Source organism: Salmo salar, chromosome ssa20, assembly GCF_905237065.1.
Source record: "Salmo salar chromosome ssa20, Ssal_v3.1, whole genome shotgun sequence".
Taxonomy (NCBI): Eukaryota; Metazoa; Chordata; class Actinopteri; order Salmoniformes; family Salmonidae; genus Salmo; species Salmo salar.
The window spans coordinates 46,586,879-46,604,836 of NC_059461.1; the positions used below are offsets into that span (position 1 = coordinate 46,586,879).

General features: G+C 41.6%; 1 protein-coding gene across 3 annotated transcripts; it reads left to right on the top strand.

Moving 5' to 3' along the window:
- Positions 1 to 754: 754 nt before the first annotated feature.
- LOC123729211 (high affinity cGMP-specific 3',5'-cyclic phosphodiesterase 9A) lies at positions 755 to 15,824 on the top strand. 3 transcript variants are annotated; one of them, XM_045703461.1, is made up of 20 exons: positions 755 to 1,433; positions 1,878 to 2,072; positions 7,403 to 7,473; positions 7,811 to 7,888; positions 8,069 to 8,112; positions 8,330 to 8,384; positions 8,509 to 8,579; positions 8,721 to 8,808; positions 8,980 to 9,064; positions 9,197 to 9,271; positions 9,536 to 9,622; positions 9,765 to 9,869; positions 10,042 to 10,124; positions 10,470 to 10,626; positions 10,866 to 10,979; positions 11,621 to 11,725; positions 11,997 to 12,125; positions 12,582 to 12,677; positions 12,928 to 13,008; positions 13,862 to 15,824. In XM_045703461.1, exons 2-19 carry the CDS (start codon positions 2,004 to 2,006, stop codon positions 12,976 to 12,978), a joined length of 1,563 nt encoding a protein of 520 aa, XP_045559417.1. In that variant the 5' UTR covers positions 755 to 1,433; positions 1,878 to 2,003; the 3' UTR covers positions 12,979 to 13,008; positions 13,862 to 15,824. The 3 variants fall into 3 exon arrangements, with proteins under 3 accessions (XP_045559417.1, XP_045559415.1, XP_045559416.1); XM_045703459.1 differs by lacking the exon at positions 12,928 to 13,008; XM_045703460.1 differs by lacking the exon at positions 12,928 to 13,008 and having other exon boundaries at positions 1,366 to 1,433; positions 1,900 to 2,072.
- Positions 15,825 to 17,958: the final 2,134 nt, after the last annotated feature.

Genomic DNA, 17,958 nt, shown 5'->3' on the forward strand with positions numbered 1-17,958 from the left:
CATAGTCTTGCCTATTGTGAGCATGCCACACACACACACATGGGAATTCAAGCATGCACACACACGCATGTGCACACGCACGCACATACACACACACACTCCTCTCAAACTGCGGGATAGATAGTGAGAGCGGGAGGAATGACAGTGACAACATGAGCATTGCCAAATAGTAGCCCACATTGTTTTATGAAAGACATCTTTGTGAGTCTGTGTTATGGATCGTTGGTTCTAATGCTAGCCTTAACCTTGATTGAACTCAGTTGGCTCTGTTGAATTTTGAAGGTTGTTGATACCGAATGAGAATAGGGGGCTTGAGCGCAAAGTGTATTTGATTTTGATATGGTAGAATAGCCCATTGGTTTAGACATAAATGTGTTTCTTAATCCAGAGTGAATATTGATTGACTTTTATCACAATATCTACTTACTGTAGGCCTACATAGATTCACAGCAGTCAATATGATGTTGAAAAGAGGAGTTAAAGGGATATGGGAAGACTGGTAGATCTCTTGTGATCTCTAGATCTCAAGTTGTCTGCTGCTGAACTTGTCTGACTAAACCATCTGCTTGTCTGATTTTCAATGAGGGGTTGAGGAGAGAGAGAGGTGTGTGTGTGTGTGTGTGTGTGTGTGTGTGTGTGTGTGTGTGTGTGTGTGTGTGTGTGTGTGTGTGTGTGTGTGTGTGTGTGTGTGTGTGTGTGTGAGGAGCTGTTGGATGACCCCACAGGTGGACGATAAGGTCCCACTTGACCTCAAAGTCACCTTTTAGTTCTAAAATCCATCAACCTGAAGTGGATGCTGCCTGCAAATGAAATAAAGACAACTTTAGTTGTGAACGTGGGTTGTGTTGCTACAACACAGCAGAGCTATCCAAATAGCTTGAACGTATTTCTATGTGTACTTCCGAATGGTTAAATACCGTATCTTCTGCTCCCTCGATAGTGAGAGAAAGCAGCAGTCTCACTTGATCCATGTTCTGACAAGTATTAATTGTCTAACTAATGTCCACCAAGCCACTAATCCACTAATCCTACCTACCACCTCCTATTGTATTTTGACCTCCAGCCAATTAACTTACTGACAAAGCACACAAGTAATAATGTCTGAAGTAATAAAGACACTTGAATCATCCCGTGCATACATGCATATATCTCATTGATAAGACATATGGAAATGAGTGTGTAGTAGTGATCAGCAGCTTTCGCAGCTTCTATACTAAATATCTAAATATATACTAAAATGTTATGGGGATAGGAGGAGGGCAGCCTCTTTTTTTTATCACCGTAGTAACAGTCCCCTGGCAACGGACCAGAGTGCCAATTATTGTAAAAATATCCCCAGGTTCTCCCATCTCACTCTGTGTATTAGTAGCATCAGCAGCGCCGGGAAAGTTTAGAAGCTTCTCGCGTCAGGGGAAAACGCCATCGCTGACACAGTAAGTCATTGTGATGTGTTTAATTAGTATTTTACCATGAAAGATTAGATTCCAAGATAGAGCTTCAGAATACATTTGTGATTTAATTTGATTTATGTGTATTGTCCTTACAGTGCTGCTTTTCATGTTTGTGTTATCATAGTCAGAATAGTGATAATAATTTCATATGTGTTGATGGAGGTAGATGGAAATGATGAGATGAAAGCAATTGATTGGTGATATTTGATCAGTGATTTTAGTGTGCAGTTGAAAATTATAATGCAAAACTGCTTTATAAGTGAACATTTTTTAATTGTTTCCTGGATTACAGATGAATTGAGATAGTAAAATCAGCATATGTAATGCTTCATCATTTTCAAGTCTCAGTTCCAATGAAGTTGTTTATTGCAGTACTTCAGTAGTGGCTCCTGTGTTGCAGTCATAGCATCTCTCGGTGTTTCCCAGGGCTCTGACCCTGGCCATATAGTCTCCTCTGCAGGAGGAGCCTTCCTCCTGCTGGATTGGTGAGAGCGAGAGAGAGAGAGAGCTAGAGAAGGAACGAGAACGAGAGAGAAGCATAGAGGAATCAGCATGGGGTCCAGCTCTTCTTCCTATGCCCCAAAAACCATCTATCTGGACGTGGATGGCAAGGTTCAGAAGGTGGGTCCTCCTCTATGAGATTTATATTGTCTCTCTTTTCCCCATTCCCTTTTCTGATCGTTTTTTTGTCCATACTAATCTCCCTGGATAAGGTGGGTCCACCTCTTGATGAGGTTTATATTTTTTCCCCAATTACTATATATTTTTTAATTATTGACTTCTATCTGATATTATCCGGATCAGCTGAGTTAACAGATTGCGCCATCAGCTATTTTCTTTAGCGTAGCTAGTCAGCATACTTAAAATGAACTAGTGAACACCAAGAATAAATCTCTTATTACCTACCCATGAGTTCCATCCATTTTCATTAGCAAATATCCTAGTTGACCAAAATTAGATCCACAGACAGAATAATCATCTTCTGTGTAAGAGGAGATGTCCTCTGAGCTAGTCAGTGGGAGCGCTGGGGTCACTCTGTGGGGACTCCCGTATCAGAGTTAGACATTTATCATAGACAGCATCCAAATTATCTTGTTTGATTACATCTCTTCAATCATTGAGGTCCCTGGCTGCAATGAGGGAGTCAACCAATAGACAGACAGATGGTGAAATGATGTCATTTTTCTGGTAATGGTAGGCTACAGTATGATTTGACTACTGTATGAATCAGGTGACCCAACCAAAAGCTCGCCAAAGTCATATAATCTCTACAGGTGCCTAATGATATTGACAGAATGAGGGTTAAGGCTCCACGGTTTTTGTCGGTTACCACACACCTCATCTCGTGCTCCAGTCATTCTGTGCCCCTTGTTGCCTATACGCTCTATTTTATTTCTATATTCGTGGCGAATATGTTGTAAATACTCCTCAAAACATGAGTCATGTGAGAGGCCTCTGAAATAGCTGTGTTTTCAAGCTGTGGTAAAAATAGACCAAGAGGTGGTGTGACGGTGTGGTTCACAGGTGTTCGTGGCGGACTTTAAACGAACGCAGACAGTGCCACCTGTTGCAAGTATGTTCTATGCCTTCATTGTTTTCTACTCTCCCCTGAGTCTGAGGAGATGGTCCTGTGTGGCTCAGTTGGTGAAGGCACGTTGCTTCCAATGTTGTAGTTGAAATTCCCGCAAGGATCACATACAGAAAACGTATGCACTCACTGCACTGTAAGGAAAACCATTGTGTGGTGGACTGATTCATTATCAAAGGGGGAAGAAACAGAACGTGATATTTGTGAGGGTAGAAACATCACTAGCCTACCCAGTATATTCTTGTTATCGCAGCTCCCGGGCCATTGCACTGTAAGCATGCAATGCAGATAGACAACAATATAGGCTACTGTGTCTCATATTTGCTCTCATCGTATAAGCTACAACATTGTGGTGTGAGGGTCGACCACCGACTCAGAACTTTGAGTGATCTCGCTCTCTGAGGTTGTTGTGAGCAAAGTTTAATCAGGTCAACACTCGCAAGGCCGTGGGGCCCGATGGTATTCCAGGGCACGTTCTCAGAGCATGCGCATAACAGCTGGCAGGCATATTCACTGTAATTTTCAACCTCTCCCAGTCTGTAATCACCAAACGTTTAAAGATGACCACCATCATTCCTGTTCACAAGAGCTCTAAGGCTTCCTGCCACAATGACTACCGCCCTGTAAGCATTCACATCTGTAATCATGAAATGCTTTTAGAGGCTGGATATGGCACACATCAACTCCATCATCCCAGACACCCTAGACCAACTCCAATTTGCATACCGCCCCAACCGAACCATAGACGACACAATCTCAATTGCACTCCACACTGCCCTCATCCACCTAGATGCGTAAGAGGAATACCAGTGTGAGAGTGCTGTTCATTGACTACAGCTCAGCGTTCAACACCATTCTCCCCTCCAAGCTCGTCACCAAGCTTAGGACCCTGGGAGTGCACACCTCCTTCTGCAACTGAATCCTGGACTTCCTGACGGGCCGACCCCAGGTGGTGAGGGTAGGCAACATCACCTACACCACGCTGACCCTCAACACGAGGGCCCCACAGGGGTGTGTGCTTAGTCCCCTCCTGCACTCCCTGTTCAACCACAACTGCATTGCCACACACAACTCCAACACCATCATCAAGTTTGCTGACGATGCGACGGTGGTAGGCCTGATCACCAACGACAATGAGACAGCCTACAGAAAGAAGGAGGGCTGTGACCTGGCAGTGTGGGGCCGGAACAACAACCACTCCATCCACGTCAGTAAGGTCAAGGAGCTGATAGTCAAATCCCATAGAAAATGCTAGCTAAATGCTAATGAGGGCATTGCAAAACAAACTATTTGCAAGCAGGGGATGGAACCGGTTCAGGGACCAGAACCGGAAACCCAAAAATATCATTATCATCACAATATCCTTGTGTTTACTTGATAGCTACCTACAGAAATAGCTAGCTAGAACAAAGTTAATAAGATTAAAATTAATTAAAAAGAGTTAAAAGCAATACAAACAGGGGACGGGGGGACGGGGACCATCCACATCGATGGGGCTGCAGTGGAGCGGGTCGAGAGTTCCTCTCTGTGCAAATCACTAAGAATCTAAAATGGTATGGGCCCTTAAATCCTCAAAAAGTCCTACAGCTGTAGCATTGAGAGCATCTTGACTGGTTGCATCACTGCTTGGTATGGCAAATGTACTGTCCTCGATCGCATGGCTCTACAGAGGGTGGTGTGGACAGCCCAGTACATCATTGGGAGCGAGTTCCCTGCCATCCAGGACCTGGAGTGAAAGGAAGGCCCGGAAAATGGTTAAAGACTCCAACCACATTTTTTTAAACAACTAATTGACCGATGTCGGTTAAATTATTTGAATTCCATTTCATTCAAAAAAAATTTGGTGAGCTCATTGCTCACATTGCACATTGCGCTGAAGTTTTTGTAGAGATACAGTACCAGTCAAAAGTTTGGACACACCTTCTCATTTCAGGGTTTTTCTTTATTTGTACTATTTTCTACATTGTGAAATAATAGTGTAGACATCAAAACTATGAAATAACATATATGGAATCATGTAGTAATCAAAAAAGTGTTAAACAAATCAAAATATATTCAAAGAAGCCACATTTTGCCTTGATGACAGCAATGCTGAGCTCTTGTTGGCTGCTTTTCCTTCACTCTGTGGTCCAACTCATCCCAAACCATCATAATTTGATTGAGGTCGGGTGATTGTGGAGGCCAGGTCATTTGATGCAGCACTCAATCACTCTCCTTCTTGGTCAAATAGCCCTTACGCAGCCTGGAGGTATGTTGGGTCATTGTCCTGTTGAAAAACAATTGATAGTCCCACTAAAAATAAACCAGATGGGATGGAGTATCGCTGCAGAATGCTGTGGTGGCCATGCTGGTTAAGTGTGCCTTGAATTCTAAATAAATCACAGACAGTGTCACCAGCAAAGCACCCCCTCAGCATCACACCTCCTCTTCCATGCTTCACTTTGGGAACCACACATGCAGAGATCATCTGTTCACCTATTCTGAGTCTCACAAAGACATGGCGGTTGGAACCAAACATCTCCAATTTCGACTCATCAGACCAAAGGACAGATTGCCACCGGTCTAATGTTCATTGCTCGTGTTTCTTGGCCCAAGCAAGTCTCTTCTTATAGGTGTCCTTATCGGTTTCTTTGCAGCAATTCAACCATGAAGGCCTGATTCACGCAGTCAACTCTGAACAGTTGATATTGAGATGTGTTACCTGAACTCTGTGAAGCATTTATTTGGGCAGCAATTTCTGAGGCTGTAAAGTCTAATGAACTTATCCTTTGCAGCAGAGGTAACTCTGGGTCTTCCTTTCCTGTGGCGGTCCTCATGAGAGCCAATTTTGTCATAGCGCTTGATGGTTTTTGCGAGTGCACTTGAAGAAACTTTAAAAGTTCTTGAAATGTTCCGTATTGACTGACCTTCATGTCTTAAAGTAGTGATGGATCTCTGCATGCTTATTTGAGCTGTTCTAGCCATAATATGGACTTCATCTTTTACCAAATAGGTTTATCTTCTGTACACCAGCCCTACCTTGTCACAACACAACTGATTGGCTCAAACGCATTAAGAAAGAAAGAAATTCCACAAATGAACTTTTAACAAGGCACACTTGTTAATTGAAATGCATTCCATGAAGCTGGTTGAGAGAATTCCAAGAGTGTGCAAAGCTGTCATCTAGGCAAAGGGTGGCTATTTTGAAGAACCTCAAATATAAAATATATTTTGATTTGTTTAACACTTTTATATTTACTACATGATTCCATATGTGTTATTTCATAGTTTTGATGTCTTCACTTTTCTTCTACAATGTAGAAAATAGTAAAAGTAAAGAAAAACCCTTGAATGAGTAGGTGTGTCCAAACTTCAGATCTAATGACCAAACAGTGCTATCGCAATGTTGCATTTGGCAGCATTTCAAACAGCAACTGCTTCTCCAATGGATATGTCCTCCAATTTATTTGGCTCATTAAACCTTGAATGCATTCAGGGATAAAAATTGTCAATGCCCTCTTCATATTTGATCCACTTAGCACAAGTGACTCTACCAGATTTTGTTACCTTTGAACACTGACTTGCCTATTTATTCAAGTCTGCTTGGATTTTGGATATATAGAGCCAGGCACTTAGTAAACCCAGTATACTTGTGATTACACAAACCCCTGTTGTTATGGTGGCAGAGTTTTTCAAGTAGAGACCTGATAGTGACACATGTCCATTCAAGGCCTCAAGAGTTTGAGGCATTGTCTACTACATCTGCTTGTGCAAAAGGTCTTCAAGTTGTTGGAGGCTAGCCAACATCGCAAGCTTAGATACACTTTATTTGACAATTCATTTCAGACAGACACAATATAAAACGAATATGTGTGCCGTCAGTATACCACTACATAACTGACATCGTTCATGAAATGTAGAATCTGTTTTGGCATTTCTGTGTATATTGCTGTGATTTACAGAGAACGATACAAACTCTCTCACTGGGTTGATGACGCAAGGATTTGTTGCTAGTATGCTGTTAGAGTGTCGTATTATCTACGAGATTGGGTTGGTCCCTGACAAGGGTAGGCTACACTGTGTTTAGTTCACACACATCTTCAACTGCATGCCTTTGTGATTTAGTCCTCAACATCTTAACTCTCAACATACAGGGCTCACTTGAAAAAGAGATGTGACTTCCCTGTTTAAATAAAGGACACATAACATTTAATAAAAAAAAATACAATTGTTTTCTTCCCCCACTCTTTCCACTTTGGACACTGCAGCCTTTTTTTTTTTACACAACAGACTTAGGTCTCACAGAGAGCTGACTGTTTTAGGTGGCTTGAGATGCGTAGAGAGACACAAACGACTCTCACCATGCGTCTGCCATTTTTTTCAGGTGGTTTTCAGTCGGCACTGCAGCCCGTGTGACATCAAGGAGCTTCTTTGTTCCTCGTCCAACATCCCCAGGTCAGTGACATTTCTCCTTCTCTCGTCTCTCCCACCACTCCCTCACAGTCACACATCAGTCTAAAGTATGCATTACACACAACACATTTGTTTGAAGTTCACTGCAAATGTATCGACTCACTATCCTGACAGAGCGTTTATGAATGATAAGTCAACTACAAGTAAACACCAAACGACAAGCTTAGCTTGTGTTTTAGAGAATGCTAACAAGAAATGTATGTTGGAACCCTTTATAATGCACTACTTTTGTGCCCTGGTCAACAGTACTGCAGTTTGGGAATAGGGTGCTATTTGGAACACACCCTTATTATTTATTCTTGTTGCTCCCCGTCCACAGGAATACTGCTATCACGATGGTAGATCCTGAAGGGGCCCTGGTGTCCATAGACCCTACTATGCCTACCAACTCTCCCAAGTAACACGTCACCTTTACCCAAATCACCAAATCTCAATGATACAGTATATTTATTGATCTCAGTCATAGATTAATCCAAAGAATGCATAGCATTTGTACTATGTGTAAAAATGATTTTCAAATGTGACGTAAACAATGACTTGATGAATGATGTTGGAATGTCACTGACATGTTTTACAGCTCCTTGTACAAAGTCATTTCTTTATCCACCGGTCAGCTAGGAGGTGAAGTACCAACATGATATTTCAAATTCAGAAACACTTTAAACTTTTACCTTTTAGTCCTTAATTCAATCTTACTCACATAACTCACATAAAACGATCACAGCAAAACTTGTAAAAACAACATTAAAACAGATCTGGGTACTAAACATTTCTTCATGTTCACAGGTAGCATTTTGATCACTAGAGTGAGTTATTTCTTGTTTGTTTGCACCCACAGATAAAGAAGACATGTTTCAAAACGTGTTATCTCAGGTGGCGGAGCAGTTCAGCAGGTAATTGGTGTGTTTATGTTCCACTGCAGACAGAAGCACTCCGCTTTAGTCTTTTCTCTATCCGCAGAAATACTTCCATGACACCAGAGCCTTTCAAACAAACCCCTTTCACATATTTGTGCAGGGCTTTCCGAATCAACGAGCTGAAAACTGAGGTGACCAACAGACTGGCAATGTTGGAGAAAAGAGTGGAGTGTATGTGCAGGTTTTTTTTACTGAACTTTCGATGTGTGTTTCTCTCTTTGTGTGTGTGTGTGCATGTGTGCATGTGTGTGTGTTGTTTCACTGATACTGAATTCCCCATTTTATGTACTAACAGTCATGTTGACGTTACAGTGGAGGGATTGAAGGTGGTGGAGATTGAGAAGTGCAAAAATGACCTAAAGAAACTACGAGATGAGATGACATCCAGAGGAGGAGGGAGGTACGGTGACCTTTGACATAAATGACACTCATCAAGCCATGCTCCAGATTTCTTAGGATATTCTATAGTAAGACTTTTATGATGGTTTTAAAATGTTGTTGTGATTTAGAGATATCATACAGCTAGTAGATCGATGATACAAATGTGATGTATTCGCTCGCGTCTCTTCAGAGTTGGGAACTGTCCCTGCAAGTACAACTTTTCAGACGACGGGAAAAAGCTTAATCCCAGACGTGACGTCCCAAGTTATCCAAAGGTACGGAATTAGGGGATTCTAGAAATATACAGGAGCCTACACGTTTTTTTTTCTTCTGTCATATCTAAAGATATTCATCACTTTGACATCATTAATCCTAGTAATCCTGTGATTTCTCTCTCATTTCTACAGTACACCTTATCCCAGGAGACAATTGAAGCACTGAAGAAGCCAACATTCGATGTCTGGCACTGGGAACACAATGAGGTTAGTTCTCTTGAGATTCAGATCTAATATCTATCATATTTCCAACCAGGCATATATAATCCCATTTTTGTAGTAAAACAAAAGTATTTTCTCAAATTGGGAACTTAAAGGAATAACTACACTCAAAAACGATATTTTGGTATTTTGTTAATTAGTCCAATCCCAAAATGTTTTGCATGTCAGCAATCAAGTTTAAGATAGAGCACTTGTTGTGCCTTATGATGATGATGTGTAGTATTCCTTTGACTTTGATTGGTGGTTTAGATGCTGAGCTGCTTGGAGTACATGTACCATGACCTTGGACTGGTGAAGGAATTCAACATGAACCCCATCACTCTCAAACGCTGGCTGGTAAAAGTATAACTGTATAAAAGCAATTACCTCAATGTGCAAGTGGATATGCTACTGATATGGAACAACGACTTCAAAGAAGAGAACCATAGAGTATTGATGACTAATTGGCTAGTTTGATTGACAGCTTTCTTTCTCACAGCTGGGCATTCAGGAGAACTATCGCAGCAACCCGTTCCACAACTTCCGCCACTGCTTCTGTGTTAGTCAGATGATGTATGGCATGATTAACCTGTGTAACCTGCCGGTAAGAAACAACTGTACTAATATAATATAGTACATGCCATTTACCAGACACACATGGTCTATAACTAGGGTCCAGAGTTTTTTCCTGGTCAGGTCAGGATGTCAGGAAAATCTCCTGGCACCTTGTACTAGAGATTTATAGGAGACTAACATGTGCTGTGTGTGTTCCTCAGGAGAAGATGACTCTGACGGACATGGGCATTCTCATGACAGCTGCAGTGTGCCACGACCTGGACCACCCCGGCTACAACAACACGTAAGTGCCCAAAGGTTCCTACTCTGCGCCTCAGTTCCCCCTGCTCTACAGCCTTTGCTAGATCTCTGAATAGATGTCGATGATAGACACAATACTGACAGTGTTCATTCACAAAGAGATGTTTTGGAACTTCTTCATTTATGTTATTACATTGTGGAAATGGTCCAATCTATGCTTCCAGGTTTGATGTAAAGTTAGAAGTTCCTTCCTAACCATGTAACATGACCAGGGTAAAACTCTGGGCCCTAGTGATTATAGGCTTCCCTGGTCAGGTCATGTTGTCAAGGAACACTCCTGGTCTTAGGCATAAATCAAACTGTCACAGAGGTGTATTTTGCTCGTCAGGTACCAGATCAATGCTCGCACAGAGCTGGCCGTGCGTTACAACGATATATCTCCCCTGGAGAACCATCACTGCGCCGTGGCCTTTCAGATCCTCTCGCTGCCCGAGTGCAACATATTCGCCAACGTCGAATTGGAGGCCTACAAGCAGATCAGACAGGTAGGTGGCGTCCTAGGCTAATGCACAGTGATTCTTCTGCATCCCAATTTGCACCCTATTACCTACATGTGCACCACTATTGACAGAAGAAGAGCACTATATTGGGAATAGGGTCCCATTTGGGTTGCTGCCTTTGTCTTTTTGCATTTCCTTCTCTCCAACTAACCCCGAGATATTTCGCATTGGCCTAAGGCAGGAGGGGGCTTCATCATTTGTGATGATTCCATCTCCCTTTACAGGCCATCATTACCCTGATCTTGGCCACAGACATGGCCCGGCATGGAGAAATATTAGACTCCTTCAAACATAAAGTGGACAGCTTTGACTTCACAAACGAGGAGCATGTCACATGCGTACGTATCGTACATCACATGACATCAACTGTCTGTGTATACTGTATATCAAGAGGTGCCAAATAGGCATAACTTTGTTCAGGTATAGCCTCAGCACTTCAGCAAACAACAGAAAGCAGGAGGGTTGCTCAATAACAAAGACAGGGATGGAAAAATAGGGCATACCCAAGAAAGACTTTGAATAGTGGACTGGTGATATCATGTGATTGTAATGGAGATAAGAATGTACTGTAAGCTCACTACACAGCTATCTTGAAATGCCACTGATGGAGCTGTTAAATTAGATATTTTTTGATAGCTCAAACGGTTGGTATGTTGTCAAGGCAGGCGTTCACGTGTGTCTGCGAGCAGAGGATCACTGGTTCAAGCCCAATATGGGGACAGGGACAGTGGAGAAAGCTAAACTGTTTGCAGCACACTGATGTCGGTTTCATGACACCAGTCCTGTCCATCCTGTGGAATAAAGCCAAGAGGGTTCTAAGATAAAGTGCCTGTGTTAATCTTAAGCGCTCCAAAGCCTTTTTACCACAAGTAGACCTTTCCTGAAAAGTCAAACTAGCTAGCCAATGATAAAAACTATGGTTGTGTTGACATTACGCATGGTGAAAAGGTATCTTTATGCCTTGTCCGTATGTGTGCAGCTGAAGATGGTTTTGATCAAATGCTGTGACATCTCCAACGAGGTCCGGCCTACCGAGGTGGCTGAACCCTGGGTAGACTGTCTGCTGGAGGAGTATTTCATGCAGGTGATCTCAATCAAGTCTAATCATGTCTAATAATAATAATGTATAATAATAAAGTCTAAAAATAATGAGTCTAGTAATGTGTTGATTGGAATTATGGGGTGAAAACAGGCTCAGCTGTCACTCTTGAAGTTGCGCATGCTTTATTTAGAAGGGTAAAAATCATTTGTGTTTTTGCCATCTTGGCCTTCATCAGAATGAGTCTATTAATTAGAATGATGTCATTAAAGAGTGGAGTGACATGTGCAAACCCTCCTGTCTCGGGAATGGACAGAGTGACAGGGAGAAGACTGAAGGACTGCCGGTGGCTCCGTTTATGGACAGAGACAAAGTGACCAAGCCCACTGCCCAGATCGGATTCATCAAGTTTGTCCTCATCCCAATGTTTGAGACAGTCATGAAGGTAGGCGTGTGTGTTTGAACTACAAAGTAATGTCACCATATTTAAAAAATATATATATATTTAACTAGGCAAGTCAGTTAAGAACAAATTCTTATTTACAATGACGGCCTAGGAACAGTGTGTTAACTAACTTGTTCTGGAGTGGAACGACAGATTTTTACCTCGTCAGCTCGGGGATTACAATCTAGCAAACTTTCGGTTACTGGCCCAACGCTCTAACCACTAGGCTACCTGCACGCCCCAATATTAGATTGACATAGTGTGCAAGTATGCATGTGTCGGTGTTGGTGTTTGTGCACACAAGCGTGTGTGCATGTGTACCCGCCTGCGAGTGTTTGCGTGTGCTTCCGTTTGTACACGTCTCTTATATTTCATGACCTCTTGAAAACAACGCCAGTGGATAATTCCATATTGTCCTGAATACCTACCTACCATCCTCCCCTGTGTGTGTTGCAGCTCTTCCCCCAGATCGAGGAGATCATGGTGCAGCCTCTGAGAGACTCTAGAGACCACTACGAGGAGCTGAAGCAGATCGATGACGCCATGACGGAGGTAGGACATCTGTTCTCACTTAATATTACACTGTCCTTCAGGGTTGGGGTGAATTCCATTTTGAATTCCAGTCAACTCAGAAAGCAAACCAAATTCCAATTCCCACTTTTCCTAGTTGAAAAACATTGGAGAGAATTGGAATTTCTTATTACTCACAATCAACCGGGGTATTTGTATCAGGGGAGGGGTGGGATTACACGTCTGTGTCCAACCACTTTCTAACATAAAGATGTGTCTTTTGTTCAATGAGGCACAGAAGAAAAAAACTGAAAATATGTCATTAGGAGGGAAGAAGAAGTAAGCTTTGCTACTGCGAGCACAGTGGTACTGTGTAAGTAACTGACTCTGATTGGCCTGTAGTGTTAGTCCTGAGTGCCCCCTCTCTCTTCTGCCTCTCTCCAGTCTGCCAACAACAACGCTGCTGCAAGCTAGTGAGCTAGCTATAATAGGAGCGCAAGGCTTTTTACTACGACCGCACAATATTTTCATCACTCTGAATTTGCTTTCGAAAAAAGAACTGAATTAACAAAAAGAAACAGCTCAACTCTACTGCATTACAAATGTTTGTTTTTACAAAAAAACAACAGACTCTGGTGAGTATTTGGAACCACCAGCAAGATGAGGCTCTTCCATTGAAGATGAGGTTTATAGTTGAAGTATTCAGTTCTATAGTATTCCCCTCCAATTTGCACCAATCAGTCCTGGCCCTTGGGAGGGGGGGGCACTCACCTCAACACCAAAAACGAAGCTGGTCAGCCCAGTGGCAAAAGCAAAGTGGTGAAAACGTTGCGCTTCCGTAACGTCATCAATGTGGGTCATTGGATTCTTCACAACCTCATTGATAACGTTCTGACGACCGAATAGTGTCTTCCCCGTCTATGATTTTACAGTTTTTCTCTCCCTTTGCTGTTTGTGGTATTGCAAGTTCATAGTGTGCAGGATTTTCCACAGCGAAGAGCATTGTGATGGATATGGATACCGATGGAGCCAAGTCACAATCAAGAATGCTTTGCCCTACTAAAAGCACTGTGTGTGTGTGTGTGTGCTTGTATGTGTGCGTTGTGTGTGTGTGCGTGTGTGCGTAGGCTTGTGTGCGTGAGGGTGTGCATGTGTGTGTGCCACTTAATCAGAATCCTCTCTGGAGAATCCCATCTGATATCCTGAAGTGCTTTTTTTCATTTTAGGGCTCTGGCTCTCGTTTTATGATCCAAAAATTCAAAAAGGTCATGGGTCGTCCTGATCTGCGTCTTTGAAGATGGAGGGTGAAAAGACTTGTCTTCTACACACTGAACCAACCTCAGACTACATGAAACCTCCTGGTTGATCTCCACTGTTTTGTTATGAACATTACAGAAGGACGATCGCTCTGTTTCAATGTCCACACTAGCATACTACATAGGATGAATTCATGTATCAGGCACGTTGGAATATAGCTCATCTGAACGCTAGTTGGTCATTGTAGGTATCCACGGCTGTGTATACACAGGCAGCCCAATTCTGATCTTTTTACCCAATTATTGGCAAAAGATCTGATCTGATTGGTCGAAATACCAATAATTGGGCAAAATATCATAATTGGTCTGTCTATGTATACACAACCTATCATAATTTCTGAGTGACAATTGGTCAATGTAGGTCTATTTTTTGCCATATTTTCTGCTTTCAGTTTTTAGTCACACTTGTTGATGTTGCCTATTACGGTATAATGAATAACAACTAAGATGTTTACTGGAACACTGTATTTTCCTTTTTCAATTCTCCTATTCAAATGCAAAACTGTTTCTAAAACAGTTTGAATAAATTGACTCTTAATTTAACCATGTCAAGTACACAGCATATTTTAACATAATTATTATTACGAGGTTTAAACATTATTACAACAAATTCAACTAATTATCCCCTAGTGTGTGCACTGAATGAATTTACATAAATTCATATTTTGAGGTTTGTGTAATAGCACATCCATTGTTGTTCAATATATTCAGTCTTAGATACATGTTGTAAGTTATTACAGAAGTATTTAATTACAATTTAAAATGTTATTCTTGTATTTTATTTATTTTTGCATAGAACATCCCACGTAAACTGTGAAAACTACATTACAGTTGTAAAACACGTAACATCCTTTTATACAAAATGTGTCACCTAGTAATAAACTCCACCAGTATTTTGAAAAGTTGCAGGTTATTAAGAAGAGACCAAAATGTTCAGTAGTGTCTGATTTTCATTTCAGAAAGTCATTCTCATTGAAGGTTCATGAGTAATACCATTGACTCTTCTCTGAATGGTGCAGGGATGAATGAACCAATGGGAGGTCGAGCTCGGAAGTCTTTGAAAGCTTGTGTACTTTACTTGAAATCTGTATTCTAATGTGTATGCTTTATGCACAATACGGATGGCCCACGCTTACGCTTGGATTTCCTGCTCGTTGTCATTTAGGAAAACCATTTTAAGAGCGTGGTAGTCCATAGCTTCAGGCTTTGAGGGGGTATATGTTGAAACAGGACTTCTTTGACAGTTTTGTTGTACAACCCCAAACTACCACTTAACCCACATCTCTCTATAGTATCTCTCCACAAAAAATAAGTGGGTGGTATTCAACAGGTACAGTAGATTTCCTATTGCCTGTTTTATAACATTTATTTATTGCGACCTGTTTCACATTTCCAAGAGTGATAATTGTCTATCTGTAAGACGATACTTAAATACAGTATGCTTACACTTTTTATGACCTACATGATGCTGATGAAATTTGGATGATAAAGTATATGGCTTTGAAGAATCCAAAGAGATAGGATGTCAATACTGACTTTAATGTTTTCTGCAGGTCTGCTGCTAGATAATAATGACTTTTGGACAAATCCAGAGGGACAAACAGGGATGGAAATAACTTCATTCTGTACGTTTTCTTTGTTAGTTTTCACGTGGCTTCATGTCTAAGTTCTTTTCACCTCTTTTCTGAATCTGTTTGATTGTGTCTTTGGGCTGAACTTGAGTATGGCCTAGTCATTTTGTTCAGAGGGAACTATCTTTATACTCTATGTTGCATGGATATAAAGGACATCAACCACCTGAGCCACGACCTGTTCACCCCGTTATCATCAAGAAGGCGAGGTCAGTACAGGTGCATCAAAGCTGGGACTGAGAGACTAAAAAACTGCTTCTATCTCAAGGTCATCAGACTTTTAAATAGCCATCACTAGCTGGCTACCACCCAGCTACTCAACTCTGCACCTCAGAGGCTACTGCCCTATATACACTACCGGTCAAAAGTTTTAGAACACCTACTCATTCAAGGATTTTTCTTTATTTTTACTATTTTCTACATTGTAGAATAATCGTGAAGACATCACAACTATGAAATAACACATATGGAATCATGTAGTAACCAAAAAAGTGTTAAACAAATCAAATATATTTTATATTTGAGATTCTTCAAATAGCCACCCTTTGCCATGATGACAGCTTTGCACACTCTTGGCATTCTCTCAACCAGCTTCACCTGGAATGCTTTTCCAACAGTCTTGAAGGAGTTCCCACATATACTGAGCACTTGTTGGCTGCTTTTCCTTCACTCTGCGGTCCAGCTCATCCCAAACCATCTCAATTTGGTTGAGGTCGAGGGATTGTGGAGGCCAGGTTATCTGATGCAGTACTCCATAACGCTCCTTCTTGGTCAAATATCTCTTACATAGCCTGGAGGTGTGTTTTGGGTCATTGTCCTGTTGAAAAACAACTGATAGTCCCACTAAGCCCAAACCAGATGGGATGGCTGTAAGAGGTGCGTACTGGCGGCAGAGAAGTCAGGCGCAGGAGAGCAAAAACTGATTTACAACTGCGAAGTTTAATAATAAAAACCACCGTAAAAAGAACAATATATCAAATGGGTACAAAACCCGTCACACACCAGCATAATGTGCACAAGCACTTACAACAAACAATTCCGGACAAGGACATGGGGGGAACAGAGGGTTAAATACACAACATGTAATGATGGAATTGAAACCAGGTGTGTGGGAAGACAAGACAAAACAAATGTAAAATGAAAAGTAGATCGATGATGGCTAGAAGACCGGCGACGCCGACCTCCGAACGCCGCCCAAACAAGGAGAGGCATCGACTTCGGCGGAAGTTGTGACAATGGCGTATCGCTGCAGAATGCTGTGGTAGCCATGCTGGTTAAGTGTGCCTTGAATTCTAAATGAATCACAGACAGTGTCACCAGCAAAGCACCCCCCACACCATCACACCTCCTTATCCATGGTTTACGGTTGAAAATACACTTGCGGAGATCATTCGTTCACCCACACCGCGTCTCACAAGACACGGTGGTTCGAACCATAAATCTCCAATTTGGACTCCAGACCAAAGGACATATTCCACCAGTCTAATGTCCATTGCTCGTGTTTCTTGGCACACGCCAGTCTCATCTTATTATTGGTGTCCTTTAGTAGTGGTTTCTTTGCAGCAATTCGACCATGAAGACCTGATTCACACAGTCTCCTCTGAACAGTTGATGTTGAGATGTGTCTGTTACTCTGTGAAGCATTTATTTGGGCTGCAATTTCTGAGGCTAGTAACTCTAATGAACTTATCCTCTGCAGCAGAGGTAACTCTGGGTCTTCCATTCCTGTGGCGGTCCTCATGAGAGCCAGTTTCATCATAGCACTTCATGGTTTTTGCGACTGCACTTGAAGAAACTTTCAAAGTTCTTGAAATGTCCCGTATTGACTGACCTTCATGTCTTAATGTAATGATGGACTGTTGTTTCTCTTTGCTTATTTGAGCTGTTCTTGCCATAATATGGATTTAGTATTTTACCAAATAGGGCTATCTTCTGTATACCACCCCTGTCACAACACAACTGATTGGCTCAAACGCATCAAGAAGGAAAGAAATTCCACAAATTAACTTTTAATAAGGCACACCTGTTCATTGAAATGCATTCCAGGTGACTACCTCATGAAGCTGGATGAGAGAATGCCAATAGTGTGCAAAGCTGTCATCAAGGCAAAGGGTGGCTATTTGAAGAATCTCAAATATAAAATATATGTTGATATGTTTAACACTTTTTTGGATTCTTCATGATTCCATATGTGTTATTTCATAGTTTTGATGTCTTCACTATTATTCTACAATGTAGAAAATAGGAAAAATCAAGAAAAACCCTTGAATGAGTGGGTGTTCTAAAACTTTTGACCGGTAGTCTACATTGACATGGAATCACTTACCACTTTAATAATCAAATCAAATGTTATTAGTCACATTCGCAGAATACAAC

Bases quoted from the DNA above. Each gene is read 5' to 3' on its own strand.
- LOC123729211 (XM_045703459.1), top strand. From the start codon at position 2,004: ATGGGGTCCAGCTCTTCTTCCTATGCCCCAAAAACCATCTATCTGGAC. The intron at 9,272-9,535 runs GTTAGTTCTCTT...TTGGTGGTTTAG, and splicing joins GGCACTGGGAACACAATGAG to ATGCTGAGCTGCTTGGAGTA. The intron at 9,623-9,764 runs GTAAAAGTATAA...TCTTTCTCACAG, and splicing joins TCACTCTCAAACGCTGGCTG to CTGGGCATTCAGGAGAACTA.